Here is a 20,831-nt window from a genome sequence, read left to right as displayed (position 1 = left end):
CAGAGCCTTCAGGTTTAAGAAAAGCTCCACAGATCCAGGCTGAGACTCTCGAGCTGCTCTGTGGCTCCTTTTTACTTGTGCAGGTGTTCAAGTTTGCGTTTGTGCTCGTCCTGATTTGTTCGACTGTTGCTCTGCAGGTGTTTTATTGCTCGATGTTGATCGGCAGGTGTTTGCTGTCTGTTCAGACAGAAGCAAAGGTAAAGTCCTTCTTTCTCTCAGGCCAGCCTGACCCGGTGCAGCTCTGTCTGCGTTCTGTTTCACTGCCAAACAGGATTATAGGAGTCAGGACCATTTGTACTTTCAGAGACACACACACTCAGCGGCAACCTGATCCGCTGATACGGTGGTTTAGCAGCATCTGAAACAAGCCCGCACCTGAGCATCCAGAGCTCTCTGCTCACCTCAATCTGAGAAGCGACTGCAGGTTCTGCTTCTGTAGATGACCCAGTAAATTCATCCTCAGGTACCAAACAAACAGCACGAGCTGCCGATCAGCAGCTAAAGTCAAACACAGACATGTCTTCCTCCTCTTGCAGCAGATGGCCCCGCCCCTCCCTAAGCCTGGTTCTGCTGGAGGTTCTTCCTGTCCCAAATCCCAGTGTCACAGGGTCAGCTTCCTGTTTCTTCAGAAAACTGTGTCTGGTGAAATATGTGTAACATAACTTTTGAAGCATAAGCAAATAAAAACAATAAAACTCCCTAACACTTCCTGTTAAAAGGGAGTTTTTCCTTCCCACTGTCGCCAAAGTGCTGCTCATAGGGGGTCATGTGATTGTTGGGTTTCTCTGTATGTATTATTGTAGGGTCTAAATCACAATATAAAGCACTGTAGTTGTGATTTGGTGCTGTACAAATAAAACTGGACTGAAATTTCAGCCTCGAAATCCCAGAATTCCAGAGTCCAACACGTTTCATATCACTGCGACTCCTTCTGCCAAAAACATTCACTGATTTCTAAACTTCACGAACGAGAAAATAACTGACAGAATAACTGCTGATGAAAACAAACACAGTGCAGCAGAGAAGCCGTTTGACCATACAAACAAGGGTGTGGAGGAACTGAGAACACACACACACACACACACACACACACACACACACACACACACACACACACACCACACACACACACACACACACACTCTTGAATCATTCATTACCAAATGGCAGCGTAAACAGGGTGTGATAAACAATAGACGCCCTTACAAAGTTTCCATGACCGGCCCAGTACTTATGACATTACACACACACATTCCAGTGTTACAGCATCTCAGCGTCACCCAGTTGGCCATGATATCACCTTCCTCACCGACCCTCTCCATCCATTGATTTTCAGCGTCCGTGTTTAAAATAGCCACAGGCTGCCGACATGCGCCGATCAGATCGGGCTGTGAACGGGACGATAACGCTGCTACTGAAAACGTCTGGAGACAGAATATCTGTGTCTTGTGTGCAGCTTGGAGTAAGTTGAAGGATTGACTGTGGCTGATGGTCTCACTGGAATCTGAAACCCCAGAAACAGCTGAGAACACAAACAGTTGTTCTTGGATGGGTGGACATGCCAACGCATCTGTAGTTTCCTTCCACCGGTACAATGTCCTGTCATAGTGGTGACACTGGAAAGTGTTTAGTCTAACAATAGAAGCTTTTAGCTGTGGAATCGACAGGAAGTGACATCTGAACCATGTCAAACCGTGTGACAAAAGTAATCTGATTATCTTGGGTCGATCTCATGTTGTCAGGACTTAAGCGTGGTATTTCTGATACCGTAAACTTAAACCTAATATAAGTTTTTATATTTGTAAAAAACTAGTTCGTGTCTCTGCCGTGCTGAGCCAGGACTTCTTACCCGACAGTGGCTCTCTGGGTTTAACCTCCTCCACCGGCACCGACTGGTCCTCGGGACCCTGGGACGACTGGTCAGTCATGGACTCCTTCTTCGTCTTCCCCAGGCCCACCATCCTCATGAAGGACACGCGGCGGCTGGTCGAGTCGCCCTCGCTCTCCGAACAGTTCAGCTCACCGTTGGCTAACGATTCCTTACGGGAGGGGTCACGATATTTTCCTGCAAACCTTTTGTGAAGACAAAAAGAGAAAGGTCAGAGACTGTCACAGACCAAACTCCGCCACAGTTTCCCACAGAGGTCTCTACCCGCTGACACTTTTACTTTACTAATCTCATAATTTTTGTTTGTATCTTGAACTTGGAACTTAAGAACTCGCCAAAACAGAAAGCTTATCGTTCCACCTCGTCCACATCAAGGCCTCTAATCCTCCTTCCCCTTGAGCCACGTTACACTGACAGATTTTTAATTCCTCTAACAGATCCCTGTAATCTCCTATCTAAACATTCACAAATGCCCTTCCAAGTTCTTATCTTCTATATTGAATGTCAGTGTGAATCCTTCATTTCGTCCTTACAAACTCAGCCCATTCATAATCTTTCATCGCCATTACTCTAATCCCACGTTTACCTGAGCAGACTTCCTTCAGAACTCCTCCTTCCTCTCTTCTTCTTCTGAGAAGGTGAAGGTGAGGGCGACCCTTGCAGCGTCCCTTGTGGGAGAGCGTGGCACTCTTTCCCGACATCCTCAGGTTCTTCCCCAGCTTCCCGAGGCTCTTCAGCGGGGACATGAACTTGAAGGAACCCTTCACCGAACCTCCTCCGCTTCCTTTTTTCCCCTCGTTGGCCTCGTTCTCATCCTCCTCATCCTCAAATGGGTTGCGGTCCCTCGGCACATCGCCGTCCAGCAGGGAGCTGCCGGGTGACCAGTGGTTGCCATGGCCCCCGTTACCATGGATACTGTCGTCATCATTGTCAAAGGGGTTATGATGGCGGGGTGTGATGTTGAGGCTCATCCTGCGGATGAATAGGGCGTTGTCTAGAGTCGGACCGCCTTTTAGGCGCACTGGGAGGTTTTTGAAGATGGGCATGATGGAGCTGGGGGAGGGGGGAGAGGGAGGGAGAGACCTGGTAAAAGAAGGAAGGGGGGAGGCGTCAAAGCTTCATGATGGTATTAAAACGCTATTGTGCAAAACCAGATTCAGCTACAAACATCGTCACAATTTTCATCATGTACAGGTCAGAAGTTAGAGGCCCAAACAGGAACCAGTTTGGCTCCAGAGCCCCTGCTGGTGGGCGAAGACCAGAGTCTGCTGTTTGTGTCTCACGTTCCTCGTCAGAAAAACCATCGCACAAATCCCGTTCTCACAGTTACTGACGTATAAGCTGCTAGAAACGGATCATTGCTGCTGATGCTCTGTAATTAAGAAAAACATCGTAACGCGCTTTGATTGATATCAGCGCCCCGTCACTGCGTCGATTTTTTAATCACGATTAAACCTGTTTATTCATCAACTTGTTAGTTTTACTGGAAAATTACATTTGAGGTTCATCTTTTATTATTTATTATATTAGTTCTTTATCTTTACAATATGATAAGGATGCTCACTATACTAATAAAATACTAATCAAGTTTGAGGCTGAAAATGAAAAAGTTCAGAAGATTTTATTTCGTTTCATCAGGATGAATAATCGCCCACGGGACACACCTGAAGGACACACCTGAAGGACACACCTGAAGGACACACCTGCTTTTTTGTAACTTTTTTAGTGTTTGAGCTCTGATAAGACTCCACCCTGACGTAGGCTGTCGGTTACACTCTGACAGCTGCTCTGATAACGCAGAGGTCACACTCACGGTGTTGTGATGGTCGGTGACCATGGCAACACATCCGCCTCCTACCCGAAGATGCCCGAGCTGTCAGTTTGACCTTGATGTGGAAGATTGGTTCGTGTGCATCATAAATATAATCACATGATAAAACAGCAATAATAACACAGTTAGTTTTAATGTGGACTCTGATGGTGGCCACACCCACACGGCTGAGGCGCAGGTTCCTTCTTTTTGGCTCAAACTCATCGCAGACTTTGAAAACCTGCATGAAACCGCGGGGAAGCCTCCGACAGACAACAGGAATAACCCCGTAAACAAGCAGGCAGCGTCGGATATATCAGGACTTTGCCTCTGGGGATAACAGCTGATATTTTGGGGCTTTCGATGCAGCCAGCGGACATCCATGCCGAGACTTCCTCTTCCATGTGCCGGTATTTGTTTACAAATGCAGGAACATTTAGAAAAGGCTGAATATTTCATTTCCACCCGATGAGAAAAACTGTCAGGTCTTTACGCTGAGACGCGTTTCCAGAGCCGCCCAGTGTCGTGCTGATTTTCAGATTGCGGCTGTCAGAGAACAGAAGATAAATTGTTCTTCAAAGATAGCAGCTTTGATGACTTACAGGAGGACGAAGGTGCTCTGACGCACATCAGGACACACCTGACTATCACGGATGCTGCAGGTTCCTTTGAACCTCTTCAGGAACGTTTTCAGAACGCTCTAACAGAAATCGAGCTCTCCGATTGGCCGGCAGGGGTCTTCTGAAATAATGTCAGCAGTCTGAGGCGCCGGTAAGCCCGGCAGCAGAATGACAGCGAGCAGATCCTGTCGTAAAGCAGCTGGTGTCACATGTTCCCAAAACCATAAAGCCTGAAGACAAAGACTCATAAACTCTGCAAACATTAACAGGCAGCCGCTCGGTAATGATTCATGGGAAACCCTGTAATGATTAAATGTGCCCTCGACCAGCGTGGCACTCATTAATGTCCACTCTGTAAACTCCACCTGCGATTTTAACACGTCTGTGCTGAAAACTGAAGCAGACTTCCTTCAGACTGAAACATGGACACACACAGGACCTGAACTGGATTAGATCCCAGATTATCGGCCAACCTGGATGCAGTCTACGGGAAGCTGCATCCATAGACTGCATACAACAGTCCTAACATTCACACCAATTGATTTCTCCGTGTTTGACCACCCCCCAACCCCCGATCCGACGCTGGTCCCCCTGCCAACCCGCTCCTGGCGGTCTGGAGGCTGTACCCGGGCCCCGCCTCGTGGGCCCAGGAGTCCTCGCCTCTGCCTGTCACACTATCGTTGTCCTTTCCGCTCCTATTGTTTGTGTCCAGAAGCTTCCGCGATGCCCTGCGACCCTCTTGAAGAAAACAGGCTGTGTGTGAGCGCCACTGGGCTCCGCATGGGTTTCCTGAGCCTGCCGCCAGGGCTGCTGGGTATTTATGGAACCAACACCACTGAATCACTTCCCACTTCAGCCTGCTGGCTTTCTTCACTGTTTTCCTCACATGTGTGTGTGTGTGTGTGTGTGTGTGTGTGTGTGTGTGTGTGAGAGGGAGTCTATTTCTGGCAGCAGCAGCGTGTCCTGAGCTGGTGAGACTGGAAACCAACAACATGAACAACATCCGCTCCCAGTGCGCCCTCACAGTCCTGTTTCCATCACTTGGGAGGACACTGACTTTACTACACAGACAGACGTGCGTTCAGCGACAGAATCCACACAAAGGTGCCGAGTGCACATCCTAATTCAGCTCTTTAACGTCTGTCTGTGGCCCAACTCAAACACAGAAATCAGCGATGGAAGGGAGAATCGAGCAGCGCGACTGGTTTTACTGGCTTGGCCCACATGAGATTGAAGCTTTGGAGCTCTGTTTGCGGTCTCTGAGTTAAGGCCGCTGCTCACCTCCGTCATGCTGCTTCACCTGGTCTCACAGATGAAGCACGGCGTCTGACGCTTGTTTTTGTCTGTGCTGTTTTATTTTAGATCCTAAAAGTCTGTTAGGAGCAAAAACACCAGCCAATCAGACTACAGCTGAGTACAGATTAGATGTTCCACCTGTCATCCAAACGTCCATCCATCACATCCTCAGAGACACCTCGCTGCTCCACAGTGTCGTCACACACACGTGTGGACGAGTTCAACGCGGCGTTTAAGCATCACGTGGAGGCGAAGGAGTCGCGACCTTTTCAGTGTCACAAAACAGACAGGAAGCCAGGAAGAGGAGCAGATAACCAATCAGAGGGAGGCACAGACTTCAGCCCTGACCTTCAGCGGCTGATTAATGACTGTGTAGATAATCAGCTGATTAACGTCTGCTGGAGGAAACAGAACGTCCAAAAACAGGAATCATTTCATAAGAAGGGCCGGCAGCTGATCGCCTGCTTCCTGCCCACATTCATCATCGATTCATGTTTTTGAGCTCAAACTCTCGATGCCTGACTGGATGTCTGCGGCCCAAACACGAGAACGGACGAACAAATCTGTTCCCACTGCAGACGCAGAACAGTAACACGAGCTTTCTTACAGGGGGCGGCAGTTATTCGCCAAGTGACCAAATTCATGGGCTGCATCCTCCTGAGGCCGTCACAGCGACGAGACGACGGCTGCTTCAAATGCGTCCTTCATTTCCCCGAATTTGAAGGATGGGTCGGTGTGTCCTTCGTGGCCCGACCTATCCCAGAATTCATAGCGCGGCCCAGCCAAGTCCAGTTTCCAACGTTGGCGGCAGTTTTAAAATTACTCTTATTTGTCTTTCTGGGTCACAAAATAAACTCTTAACACATTTGAAGGCGAGACAGTAGCTGTGTAAACATCAAATATCTGCAGATTTATCAGGACATCACATGTTTGCAAAAGTGCTTCGACGTTTTCGAAGACATCTGTTACCCACCCGCTCGATAGCTGACCGGGGTGAGAACACCGGACTCCCGGCTTCATCGTTTTCAAACCCACCGCCGTCTGTCACTACTCAGGTTAAACGTGATGTATACGTCACTCAGATAACTTAAAATGTTATTGTTTGGCTTTTTTCAGTGTTTGATTTGTTCCTGAGTGAATCTGTTTGGCTGAGATTAAAGTTATTTTTCACACAGCTGAATAAACGTCAAACAGAAAACCGATTGAACAGAAGTGAGAGACGGTCGAGAGTTTACTCCAGCGTCCTGTTATATTCAGATAGCAAGGAGCAGACGGCCGAGTTCACTCAACTCCACCCAGACAGCGGCTAGAACGTCCAATTTCACAACCTCCAGTCTTCTCTGCCTTGGGAGGATGAATTTGGACACAGCTATTGATTGGATGCAGATGCCATCTTGACCCCTTCAATCGCAGCCCGTTTTGCTGCCATCCTGATGCACTGAAGACGCTTTGAAGACAGGAACTGACTGCAACCGCAGAGCTGGTCTCAGTCCTCAAAGCAACCATTTCAAAGGCAACAAGCTGACAGTTTCACTGAGCACGATCACAACTGCTGCTCTCAGTACTGTGACTGTAAAGCAGCCCAAACACGAGAAGCTACAGCTGACATCAGCAGGACGTTCACACCACAGACGATCGTTTGGGTCCAGATGGAGTCACAGCGGTCTCTGTTAGCTAACGCGAGCAGCTACAGTCGTGCAGTCTGCTCGGGGACGCTGCTCATTCATGTGTTTCATTTGTTTCTGTTCTGCAAAGGGACAAAAGGTGAACACACACACACAGTAATCCATGTTGTGTTTACACACAGTGAGCCTGTGAGCAGGCGGAGGTGGAATTTTACTGGGAATCTGCTGCTCAGTGACTGGAATGATAAGTGGCCAGTTTGATGCGGAAGCTTCTCGCCGTGTTTCTGGACGTCAGGCTGACGGCGTTCCCACAGAGCTGCAGCCGGTCAGCTGACACAGCGGGAGGAGTTTCCCTCAGTGGGTGCCGTCAGTTTTCCAACAAGACAGGAAATCATCTTTAGGACATTTCAGTGATGTGAGAGGAAGTCTGCACTTCAGCTGGACGGAAGAGAAAACCAGCTGTCGAGCCCAGCAGGTTGCTCTTACTGGGACACATGAATGAGGTCCAGTCACAGGCCAGTTCTCCTCTCGTTGTCGATGTCTCCCCAGCGGATCATCTGCCTCCCTCCATCAACGCTCTCTGAGCTCGTCCCCTTCTCCTCCTGCCTGGCAGCTCCATCATATCCACCCTCCCTCCTCTGCACATGTGCAAACAATCTGAGCCTCTCGGACTCTGAGCTGCCCCTCTGATGGACTCATTCCTGGTGCTGTCCATGCCGCTCACTCCCAATAAACATCTGAACGTCTTCATCTCGGCCTCCACCTTCTCCATCACTATCCATCCCTGACACTCGTCTCCACCTACACCACCCTGCCTGCACTGTCCAAACCTCTGCTGCCTCGTTTCCTACATTAATGGTTCATACACAGCGACGCTGTAAACATAACTGCCAGCAGCTTCCTGTCAGCCGACATCGACCCCCGCGCTGCCATGCGTGTGACCGACGCGCCTTCTGCTGCAGGACTTTCAGTCCCAGCTGCACGTTCCTCTCTGCAGGGAGGACATTTTTCTGAACAGCTGCTTTCTCTCACAGACGATGCTGAGCTGACAGTTTTTCCTTAATGGGAGACAGATGCAGTGTGGGTAACCGTGACCTCATATCAGAGCAGTTATATTATGTGACGGTAATTCGATAATCGTCCCGAGCGGTGTCCTGGAGTTTCAGAGCGATCTGTGGAGCGCTGGCTTGTTTTTCTGTCCTCTGCCTGCAGGCTAACCTGTGCAGCCTGTTCTTATTATCGCTGCAGCTGCAGCTCAGAGTGCACGCCGGCCTCGCTGTGTCCCGACTGTTAAACAGCTTCCTGCTGAGGAGGGCAGCACGTGCGCGCAGGAAGAGGAACCGAATTCAGACAAATTCCATCGATTTATTTATTATTACTTTTGTGAGCTACATGATAATAACCCACCCGTACACACACGCAATCCTGGACTTTAAAACTGTGAAGTAATGACCGTGGCTCAGCCCCGCCCAGCCGGTCTGAGCTGGGTTTGACTTTGGAGCCATAAAGTTCTTTTTATCAGAGCAGCCCGGCTCAAAAACACACACGATGGAATATTTACACCAGAGCCTGCTTCATGAAGCTGCTTCTACGTGTGGAGATGAAGGAAAAGGTGGAGACGAAATGTTGAAAAAGACGTCACAGTTCCCAAAACCTGTGTGTGCGAAAAGGTGGCTGTGGAGAGCTGACCGTGTAATGATGGCTGTACTCAGCACAGCTTCATGTCCCACTCACAGCATGAAGGAAAAGTACTGCACACACACACACACACACACACACACACACACACACACACACACACACACACACACACACACACACACACACACACACAGACACACAGACACACACACACACAGACACACACACACACAGACACACAGACACACACACACACACAGACACACACACACACAGACACACACACACACACACAGACACACAGACACACACACACACACACACACAGACACACACACACACACACACACACAGACACACACACACACACACACACACACACACAGACACACACACACACACACACACCACACACACACACACACACACACACACACACACACACACACACACACACACACACACACACACACACACACACACACACACACACACACACACACACACACACACACACACAGACACACACACACACACACACACACACACACACACACACACACACACAGACACACACACACACACACACACACACAGACACACACACACAGACACACACACACACACAGACACACACACACACACACACAGGTAACAATGGTTTAAAAAGGCTTTTTCAAGCCTTTCATTCACCAAACTAAACGGAGCAGGATGCTAAAAACATGCATCAGCGATGTTACGGTTGCAGCTTCTGACTAAAAGCAGGATGCAGCAGCCCGATGGAGGGTCTGGAGGCAGACCTGAGCATATTTGGATGAGCAGGTGGAGCGTCGAGTTGTTTTTATCGCACATAAAGTAGCGGCGAGTCGCGCGTCTCTGCAAACGAGTGCAGTTTGTAACGTTTCTGTCTGCTTGGTTTCAAAGAACTCAAACTCTAAAACAGAGCAGTTAATAAAGGGATTGGTGTCAGTGTGACCACAGCTGGTCATTAATGCAAAGTAAGAGCAAGAACTGAACCAAATCACTAGTAACTCACTAAGGTAGCGGCTAAAGCGCCTCCAGCTGTCCAGATGTTCTGTCACCAAACTGATGCTCAGACTTCAACTAATATTTTTTTTAATCCACCATCCATGATTAATGTACTAGTCCTATCGCTCTTATTTTGAAAGCTTGGACCTTCCTGTGTTGTGCTTCTCATCTCACTCACAGCTGCTTTTCAAACGTTTTCATTTTTTTTGTTCTTTTACATCTGGAAAGCAGCTTTTTATTTTGCTGCTGCACCAAACTGAGAAGGTTTCCAGGACGACAGCTGGTCAGAGCTCGAAGCTGTAATAAACGCAGAAATCTCTGATCCTCTGGACAGCTGCTGGAGGCTGAATGAAAACTCTGAGATGAATGTGAGTGTGTTGGCCAAATCTTCTGAAAGGTGGAAGATTTTGTCATGCCAGACTGAATCTGACACCTGAGACACCTGAGCCCACATCATCAGCACTTTTATCTACAGATGGCTGTTGTGCAACCTGTGTGAGAGATCTGAGTTCAGATCAGGATCAGCTCTGTCATGTTTAACAGGGTCACGGATCCACAGAAAACGACATCTAAAAGCTGGAAAACTGTAGAGAAGCTTTGAACTGGATGCTTATTCGTGTTTACTTCCTGTTTTGGTTTGACCTTCGTGTCTTCTAGAAGTCACAGTCTTAAATCTGAATCCCTGTTAATATTTGTTTCTTTTATATGTTTTTAATCAGCTCGTGGCGATAAAGCACGAATCAGCTTTTATGGCTGCGCTCCGGCGAATCAGATCGAAGCAGAAAGTCTCAAACTCTGGTTTTACTTTGGCAATCACCCCCTCCCTCCCCCCAACATCATGTTACCCAACAGCCTGCGTGGAGCCAAATCCATCATCCTTTAACTCAGTTTCCCAGACGTTTTTCTCCGGCTCGTGTGCAGACTTGATGCTGCGGGAGCTGCGCTGATTGGACCGCTCAGGTTTAAGTTTATTAAGGTCAAAGTTGAATGAGCGCTCAGCGAAGGTGTGCCTGTGCTGCTGATGACCAATAAAACGTCCACGGGCCAGCATCTAACCCGTCAGTCTGTTTGCACATGCCTGAATTCCCATAGTTCTGGTTTATGGTCACAGCTCACTGTGTCCTCATGAGTCAACAGCTGAAGGGTTAGCACTCAGCTGGATCAGTGGGGTGAAAGCTACGCTCTGATTGGTTGTTATGTCGTTAGACGACAGCACTTCCTCTTAAAGCACTTATTTGTTTAATTGTTACGGGTCAGGTGAAGGACGGTCAGCAGGTAACGCTGAGCTGCTTCCACGTTTGAAACTTTGTGGACTTTTTAAACCAGCTCCAACCTTAGCTAAATATCCAGGTCCGAACCACAATGTACGTATTAACAGGTAGCAGCAGGAGTGGGTTAGCAGCTGGTTACCATTACATGGTCTGGTTATCTGGTTAACCACCAACTGCTTCAGTTCATCCAGACGAACGTCCACAGGTAACAGCAAACGCCTTTTAAAGCACACGATCAAACCTCCTGACAGCAAAACAACCAATCACAGCAACAGCCAGTTAAAAGCATGAATGTAGGCTAATGTCCTGAAACTGAACAGCTCCGAATCAGAAATAATCACCATCAAAATCCATCACAGGGTCCCTGTATCCTTCTCTCACGCCCACCTGCAGAAACACTCGCTTAACCAGCAGCCTCCTCACTGGGAGGCAACCAGCTCGAGATCCTTTGCTGGTGGAGCAAGAGTGTTGCGGTTTCCTCTGATGTTTCTCGCCCTGATCCCTCGTTACCGAGGTCCTCGAATACTGTTCCAACAGCCGGAGCTGCAGGTGACCTTTCCGCCTTGCGAGACGGACGTTAGGGTGAAAAACACTCACTGGTCTGAGCCTGAGAACCAGAACCCACCCAAGCTGACCTGACACTGAACACAACCGTCACAATGCCATCAGACGTGCTGCAGTATCAGTGGAAACAAATCTGCACATCTGCCTGCACAGAGCAGATGAGGAGGACAGGAAGCCAGACACATAATGAATTTTCAAAATAAAAGAACCTTGTTTTCAAAGATGTGCAAAAGATGGAACACAGGTATGTGTTCCTGCGCCCTCCTCCACCTGCACTCCAGCTGTCTGAGTCACATTTAAAAGAAATACCTGGAAAGGAAGCGTCTTAAGTTCCATATCTGCCTGTTGGGTTAATGAATAATCACGTCAAATAACGGACGTTGCAATACCGACCAAATCACTGTGATTAGGCTGTTTGCCACAACTGAGCAGCTTTAATATACGCGGCGATAAACTTTATCAGACGTCCGGAGAGCTGGCGCGCTTTCAGGCTTGGTCTTCACGTTTTTTATTACTTTGTTTTACTCGACGTTTGGCTGTGAGCAAAAAACTACTCGGTTAAGATCGCAGCTTGGAGTCATCAGCAGGCTATCAGCAGTTTGGATGCCCGACAGTAGGGAGGTCAAAGGTCAAAACAGTTCCTCTGCAGGGCAGAAGGGCTCGCACAGAAACTGAAGTTCATAGATCTGTCATATCTGCTTTGTTTTTGCACATGGCTCAACAGGAAGTTAAAATGTGACAGTCAGCAGCGGGGGAGGAGCGTCCATGTTTCCATCACAGTGGACAGTTTCTTAATGCTTCATTAAAAGCCTGCAGCGTTTCAGCCTCTGAAACAACTGAGCTGAATAAAGATGAGGAGGAGGAGGAGGAGGGAGGTGAAGCAACGATAAAAGAAAGGTGTGAAGGACAAATAAAGACAAAGCCTGGACTTTGATCAGTCTGCATTCTTCTGTTTGTTTGCAGCACTAATGGGAAAAAGCAGGAACGTGCTGCGTTCACTGACTTCTGAGTTTGCGGGGCTTCAGCCTGTATCCTCTGACACTGCTGGGCTCTGTCGTCATGGTGACGCCGTGTGATCACGCTGCTCTGTACCTGTCGCTGTTTGACTTCACCTTGTTTGTACTGAAAATAAACGCTGTTGCAGGTTTAAACAGAGTCCTCTGTAATCAGCACAGATGCAAATCTTTGTTCAGCAGGGTCGGTGTAACTGCTCTAAACACTAACTTCTCCACAGGCGTCACCGAGAGGGGCAACCCCTGATATGGTCATCCGTGGGCACACCTGCAGGAGAGAGTCAATAAGAAGCTGGCTTCAAAGGACCCGTGGTTGTAATGGGAGGGGCTAAAACTAAAACAGGTGGTTTCGGACAAAGGTTAAGAAATAGAAGGATTATTCTGAACTCTGAATCATGCAAAGCTGCTCTAAAGAAATCAAAGAATTTTTAAAAACACATGTAAGGAGGAGCAGAAGCCTCAGGCCAATCAGAGAGCAGCACGAAAAAGTCCCCCAGTGAGCTGTACAACACCCACGGAGACATCAGGAGGCTCACGTGGACCTGTGATCTGCAGCAATCTTTCACCTGCACTCAGTTAATCAGTGACGTTTCCTGCCACGGTCACACCTGCTACCTCAGACTGTGGACTGCAGCTTCAGGACTCAGAGGGAGCTGTAGTGCAGCAGAAACACCTCTGACCTCAGCTGACCTCTAAAGAAGCAGACTCACAAGCTGCCAGGAACCGTCAATAATGGGCCGCACGTACATTTACTGCAAATACCCACAAATCCAGTTTCAGCTAAAAGTCTTTGCTTTTCACTTTTACGGCTGCCAAGTACAAAGTGTCACTTCCTGTCTTTTCTAATATCACTGATCGATCCGAATAAATTAAATCCAATCTTCACTTTAAATTCAGTCATGTTTAGTTTCTGCTCAAAACCCCGAAAACTTTCACTTCTCTGCATCTGAAATCATTCTAACAGATAATAAACTCTCCGTGTCCGCTGCTCCATCAGCGGGTGTTCGTTACTCACAGCGCGGGGACATGGTGGCGGAGCGGCGGGTCACACTGTCACCAGGAGCCGGGCTGAGGCGTCCAGGAGCCGGACACCGGGCGAAGAGACAGCGCAGAAAAGCTCGACTCACTCTGAGGAGAAAGCTGCGGCTCTGGGACTGAAGACGCACAGAGGAGGAGGGGGTGCTGCCTTCAGGCACGGCCGGAAATTTCGCAATCGCAACGGGAGCTGCGCAGTGATAGGTCAGAGACCGCTGACGCTTTATCGCTGTGATAATATCATATATGACGTGTGTCACACACACAAGTCTAATGAATCCATGAAAACAAACTGACTTTGTTATTATAATTGCTGTTGTTATGATGATGATGAAGATGATGATGGTCGGGTGCTGCGGGTCATAAACACTGTGCTGACGTCACAGTTGGCACACAAACCAACACTGTTCATTTCAGCGATCAGACTCGCCGGTGACTCGGCAGCGTCCCGCTGATGTGCGACCATCAGCACTTTCATCCCGCTCACCGCAGGCTCAACAACAGCGTAACAAAGAGGCCAAGAATGCAGCACGGGGGGGTGGGTGGGGGGGTTACAGGAACTGAATATTTAGTCCGAAATACTGAATAATTGTATTAAACTGGAGTTTTGAAGCACGTATGCAGCCCTGGTCCTGTTTATTATGTGACAAGATAAAACTATAAGAATTTAAACATGATCTCAGGATTGTTTTACAAAGTGGAAAAAAACATTTAGACCTGATTTAAACAAACTGTTCACATCTGTAACTAAAGTAAATATATGGCATTACTGTATCAGAATTTCTGATTTATTAAAGTGCAAATATCTTTAATTCAGCATTTTCTAATTATTTTAATGACTTATTGTTCAGTAGCTCGGTCTATAATAATGCAGGTCAAACAGTCAACAGTCTGTTTGACCTGCTCCCCTCAGGCAGGAGGCTCCGGTCCATTCGCACCAGAACCTCTCGCCATAAGAACAGTTTCTTCCCCTCTGCTGTTGGACACATGAACAATAACCATATGACTGTTCCCACCACTAACACATGACCCTACGCTGTGTCACTGCATCATTCCATGTTTGCACTGATCACCACCTGCACTCATGCACATATCTTTCCACGTAGCACTCTTAATTCTTATTCTCATGTATATATCTCATGTATATCTCATGCACATATCTTTCCACGTAGCACTCTTAATTCTTATTCTCATGTATATATCTCATGTATATCTCATGCACATATCTTTCCACGTAGCACTTTTAATTCTTATCCCTACTTTTATTTTTTTCCATGTCTATTTAAGTGCTATTTATGACAGCATGTTTGCACTGAAGCACCGCAGCAATTTCCTAATGTTGTAAACCTGCTCAACATTTGGCAATAAACCCCATTCTGATTCTGATTCTGATTCTGATGTAATTGTTTTGCCAAATAATAAGCAACAAAAGCTCCACGAGGTGCAGTGATTATACTCAGGACATGCAGGAAACGCTGTAAGTATAACATGGAAATACTAAATGAGGTACAAGTACATTAAACCTGAGCAAAGTACTCAGTTACATTCCTGCAGGTCCTATCCTCGCTCTCATCCTGTGGTATCACGATTCAGTGGGGGCGGTGCCACCCCCTGCCCCCCTCCTATCCGCGCCCCTGTGGCTGAGGAGAACTGTCGATACCTTTTAAATTCATGCTGGAACTTTTGTTTTTTGTCAGATGTGATGTTTTTCCCCCTGGCCCTCCGTAGATTTGTATTTTGTGTTCCTGATCTGGTGGATTTGTTGCCCCAAACACATTAATCACCGGTTTGCTCCGTGTGTGCTGCTGCGTTTCTCTCCCGTGTTTGTTTTGGGGCATTGGAGACTTTTCACAGCAGCAGAGACAGACGGGAAGCACCAGAGAGTCCTCGGACTCAGCCCAGCGGGCTGAAATCACCTTCACCTCAGGACCGACACACAGAGCGATCCGCTCGAGGCCACTCCCCCCTCAGGTCTGCCTAAAGTCACACTCTGACTTTCACTCTCAAAGTCACGCTGCCTCCTCACAGAAAACGGTCACTTTTCATTCAGCAGCAACAAAATCACACTGTGTGTGCGTGTGTGTGTGTGTGTGTGTGTGTGTGCGTGTGCGTGCGTGCGTGCGTGTACACTGTTCATCAGTTGCTTCAGTAAAGCACGGATATGTGATCAGTTCCTGTCCTGCTGCAGATGAAAGCTGCTGATGAGACTCTCACGCGCTTGGAAAAGATGCTTTGAGGTTGTAGCTCCTGAACTCTGAAACCGCCGCCCTCAGCCAATCAGGTCGGCTCTGGTTTGTTTTAAATGTTAGCTTGTCTTGATTTTTAGGCCATGATTGGCCACAGCTGAAGCATGAACGTAAGACTGTGCGTCTGCTGGAACACACTGATCTTTAATACATGTGAAGCGTGTTGTGACAGTCTTATTAGTCTCATTAGTGCAACTGCTGTTTGTACTTTCTCACCTCATACTAGCAGGAAAACCTTTGACTGTTTACTCCACAAACCCCCCTTCAGGTTTTAGCTTTGTGTCTAAATCTGTGTGTCTGGTGCAGTTTTATCAGGATATTTGTTAAATAAATGACTGAGAGCAGTCTCCCCCCACGCCTCCAGTCTGACAGGGACACCACCAGCTCCACTGTGCAGCTTACAGATCAGGTCAACCTCAGCTGCTGGAACAGCACAGCGAGTATATACGCATGAGCACAGGTGGAGAGAAACACCAACACTCAGCTTTTCATGTCTAATTCAACAGCATACACACTCACTTCCTGTCTTACTCTTTCTTTGTTGGACTTTTCCTTTGTTCTTTCTGTTTTTCACTAAACCAAGAACGCGAGAGCTAAAGTTAGACCTCAAGGGAAAGTCTGAAGTCTGCAGGAAGCAAATGGAAGTCAGTGTAATGTCCTCTGAAGTGTGTGTGTGTACGTGTTTAGACATCTTTGTGAGGACCAGAAATTGACATGCTACTATACTTGTGGGGACCAAAAGTCACTTATGAGGACAAAGTGTCCGTCCCCACGAGTTTGAAGGTAATGTTTGAGGCTCAAGGTGTGGCTTAGTGTCAGGGTTACAGTTAGGTTATGGTTATGGTGAGCATGTAGGGGAAGCACTATGTCGATGAGAGGTCCCCGCTAATATATGAAAACGAGTGTGTGTGTGTTACATTCCTGGCTGGGAGTCATCCATCAGCTGGTAAACACCTCACAAAAGAGGTCTCACAGTACTCATTAACTGCTTTCAACACAAGTCAAAGCAAACACACACACACACTGACCCCGGTGACCTTGCCCTCACTCACAGATGACCTTTCACCGCATTCTCCATGATTTCCTCACTTCTGATCAACACATTCTGGATCAGTCGTTCCTTTTTTTCCCCTTGTTTCATTTTCCTGAAACGACTCGCTCCAGCAAAGAAGCTCAGTTTTCCGAGGCACCTGGAACGCATCATGGGAGGAGAAAGTCCGCGTGTTTTATGAGGTGATAACGGTTTGGGTTAAACGTTGTTTCACACCCAGCTGACGTCGACAAGCCGCACAAATGTGGAATAAATAATTATAAACAGAACAAGAACGTGGCTCCAGTTTTCGGCCAAATGCACCGGATTCATCTGACCTGGGATCAGTTTTGAAGGAGCATTGGTCCAGAGGAGATGAGGCTGTTTCTCCATCGTGGTCACATGTGGCTTCTTCTCTGCATGATGGAGCTGTAACCTCCACGCTGGTTTCTGGAAGTGTTCCTGAGCGTGTGCAGTTATCCTCCTGGATCCTTTAATGATGATGACATGTGCTGTCAATGATCAATCACAGATGTTCACAGATGTTTGAGGGTCGATGAATACCCGATTAACCTCCTTAGTGCTTCTTTTTGGTAACTCTTACGTCTCCGACCTTTAAAACTGTGTGAGTCCTTTATCTGATCAAACTGCAGCTCAGCATCAGTCCTTCTCTCTGATCTCAGATCAGCTGGCTGCTCTGTGATGGCCTCCACAGCGTCGTGGAAGAATCGCAGACACGGCGAGGGGGAGGAGCTCCATCAGGGGAGTGGGAACTTAAATCTGAGCAGAGAGCGAGGATCACCCATCCCACCGTGAGGAGGAGCACGGGGTGGTCAGCACTGCTGCCACTAGAAGGTTGTGGGTTTGAATCCACTGGCTGGCTGGGTTCTCCTGTGGCTTCCTCCCACAGTCATGCGTGGGCTTGGGCTAACGGGCTGTGGGTGTGGGTGTGAGTGGTTGTCTGTCTCTCTGTGTTAGCCCTGAGAGTCACCTGTCCCCCCCACCACCCTGGATCAGCTGCAGATAAGAACCTGGCTGAGATGGTTCATGTTTGTGTTAAATGTCATACGTGAGTGTTGATCATCTTCACTGTGGACGAATCTTTGGATGCAAGTTTCATGAGAGAAAATCCCAGAGACAAAGAGCTCGATGACTCAAACAGATACGTCTCAGCTTGTTCCAGATCTGCGCCGGACTCTCCAAAATTTCACACCAGCGTTGTGAAACGGTCAATGTGAAGGGAAAGCTGCGCAGCCGAGTCAGCAGCTGCAGATTTAATAAAAGAGCTGGTTTCAGGTCAGTGGGGCACAAAGAGAGAAGTCCGTACAGTCAGTGTGGTTTTGTTTTTGCTGCTGCTGTTTCTTCCAGTTTCACCGGCCAAGGAGTCGAGAATCGAAACTCTTCCACAAAAATGGCAACGATTTCACAAGCCCAGTGTCAGCGTGTGCTGCTGTGACCTTCAGGTGTTTAATGCAGCTTAGATCTGAACGGTAAATCAGCCAAAACAAGTCACGTCACATCAGCATTGGGCTACTTTTAAGAACCAGACAATCAGCAGGCTCGTTCACAGAGAACGTTCCAGAATAATACAGGAAACTCAGTTTGACCACCTTCAACCGGCCACTGCAATAAAGTACGTTTTTTATGCTTGATCCAGAAGGACGCATCAACCTCAGCCTGCAAATCTGAATCCGAGTCACTGAAACTGCAGTTCCTCCAACGTCCACCAGAGGTCGCCCCCCAAAGCAACTCACTCCCCGCACATTCATGTGAAAAACAAAGTTTCCACAGACTGCAGTAGGGCTGGGTGTCGTCACTGATTCTAGAATCGATTCGATTCAATTCGATTTGAATCTGGGAAATTTTGCCTCAGACAGTCAGAAATATTATTATTCAGATCAGCACATTTACATATTTTTGTGTCTATAAAAAGGAAGCTGACACTCACGAGACTTTATCACAGGTGTGAGCGTCACAGCAGAGGCCTTTGTGTCAAAGCAGCTGAAGATAAAACACAGAAACACATGAAGGTGGTTTTCCTGTTCTGGGATTTTATAAAAATATTCTGCAGTAGATCAAAAACGAAAGAAACCCATTAATCAACATATGAACATCACCTCTGAAGTTACAGCGGTTTTACTAGAGACACAATGTTTTGCATTTTGCATAATTTTAAAAAGTTTACATTCGTTCAGTGTTGAACGGCAGAAATTAGGTTTTCTTTTCGGAAGTAAGTAAAAGGAAACAAACAGCGGCCGACAGCCTGTAAACAACGGTAGACTTGTGCGTAACAAGCAAGCGAATAATGCAGAAAACAGATTTTTATACCCGAAACTGTTGTTGAAGTACAGAGAGCGAGAGAGCTGTGCATGAAGTGTGATTTTTATCATGACGATGTTTATGTGAAGCGCAGTTTGGATCTTCTTTTGCTGCTGGTTCAGTCAATCTTGTTTGGAGAGACATCAAACTAACAGCTTTAGAATCAGCGCATAAAGGGCGTGAACACAAAACGTTGACCCGCCGAAACATCAGAATCAGCGAGCTGTCGGCTTTCAGCCCCGACCGTGTCCGTGCCGTCGGTGAGAAAGTCACATCTCACTGATCCTGCTCCGTCGGAGGGTCTGAGCTTTGTGTTTACATCTCTGTGCAGAATCCGTGTTCCTGCTCTCATTTACTGTTTTACTGTTTGGTGGTTGCTGAAATTTTGTGAGGTTTAACACTGGCAGTCCCAGGCTTCTACCTTTCTACCTTTAAAACCCGCCACCAGCCAAATGGCTGGTAGGCTTTTAGCTAAGCTTTAGCTTCAGGCAAGTGGAAGCTAAATTGGCTAGTCATTCATATGTAAATTGGGTTGTTACCTGGGAATTCTGGAGGGAGGGGAGGGGGGGTGTGTGGATGAGGGGGTGGGGGAGCTGCTAAAAGCGGTGAGCTTCCTTTTGTTTCATCTTGATGCATTCTCAATCATCCAGGGAAACAAATCTCCAAAAGTCACCAACTTGGAGTGTTTCAGTTTGCCATCTTAGGGAGAAATCAACACACATGGGTGTATGTCCTTTGTTGCTGAGATTTATTGATAAAAACAGTACAAAAAATCAACCATTTGTACACATTTTTACAAATAATTATAAAAAGTGAGTGAGTACATTTCAACATTTTCAGCAATCACTCACAATCCTGGCACTGCCATGGTATCTGTAGTCTGCATTTACCACATGTGTATCTGTTGCAGTGAACACATCGCACAGTGGCATGATTGTTCTTGCAATTGTGTTTGACCTGACACATGGCTCTTTTTCCAGGGCTCGGTGTGGAGGGTTGTGTCAAAGGCAACTGTTCTTTTCTTGCCTTCTTCGCAGCTACATGAGAGTGAGCTAACTCCCTTGCAAGCTCCACCAGGAAGTCCACCCGTCTTTCCTTCGTCCCGGAGCATGCTTGATACAGCACATGTGCATTCAGTGCTGCCATGTCAATCATGTTATAAAACACGGCAACTGGCCAGCGCCGTGTTCCTCTGCGGACAGTGTACTCCCGAACCATCTGGTCCATCTGGACCATCTGGGTTTTGTGCCTCGCCCCGCGCTGAAACACAAAAACGTGCTCCCCAGGATGGAAGCTGGCTCCAGCAGGTTTGTGAGGACCTCAGAGCTCAGCTTCAGGGCCTGCAGGGGGATGTCTGATCACAGCTACAGCTGCAGTTATTATATGATATAGCTGTTTACAACTAACATTTAAACTCTCCATTCCTTCAACCTCTGCTGCCACG

General features: G+C 47.6%; 1 protein-coding gene across 1 annotated transcript; it reads right to left on the bottom strand.

Moving 5' to 3' along the window:
• Positions 1 to 1,849: 1,849 nt before the first annotated feature.
• Positions 1,850 to 19,029, bottom strand: LOC113017707 (uncharacterized; the record flags this gene model as incomplete). Its single annotated transcript, XM_026160823.1, has 3 exons — positions 19,017 to 19,029; positions 2,475 to 2,971; positions 1,850 to 2,065 (listed from the first exon to the last, which is right to left on the bottom strand). Coding segments are annotated over exons 2-3 (676 nt in total), but the record flags the coding sequence as incomplete, so codon positions are not given.
• Positions 19,030 to 20,831: the final 1,802 nt, after the last annotated feature.

This window comes from Astatotilapia calliptera, unplaced genomic scaffold (genome assembly GCF_900246225.1).
Source record: "Astatotilapia calliptera unplaced genomic scaffold, fAstCal1.2 U_scaffold_190, whole genome shotgun sequence".
NCBI classification, from domain to species: domain Eukaryota; kingdom Metazoa; phylum Chordata; class Actinopteri; order Cichliformes; family Cichlidae; genus Astatotilapia; species Astatotilapia calliptera.
Note: the sequence above shows the minus strand (reverse complement) of the source record. Positions and strands in the feature narration are given on the sequence as shown.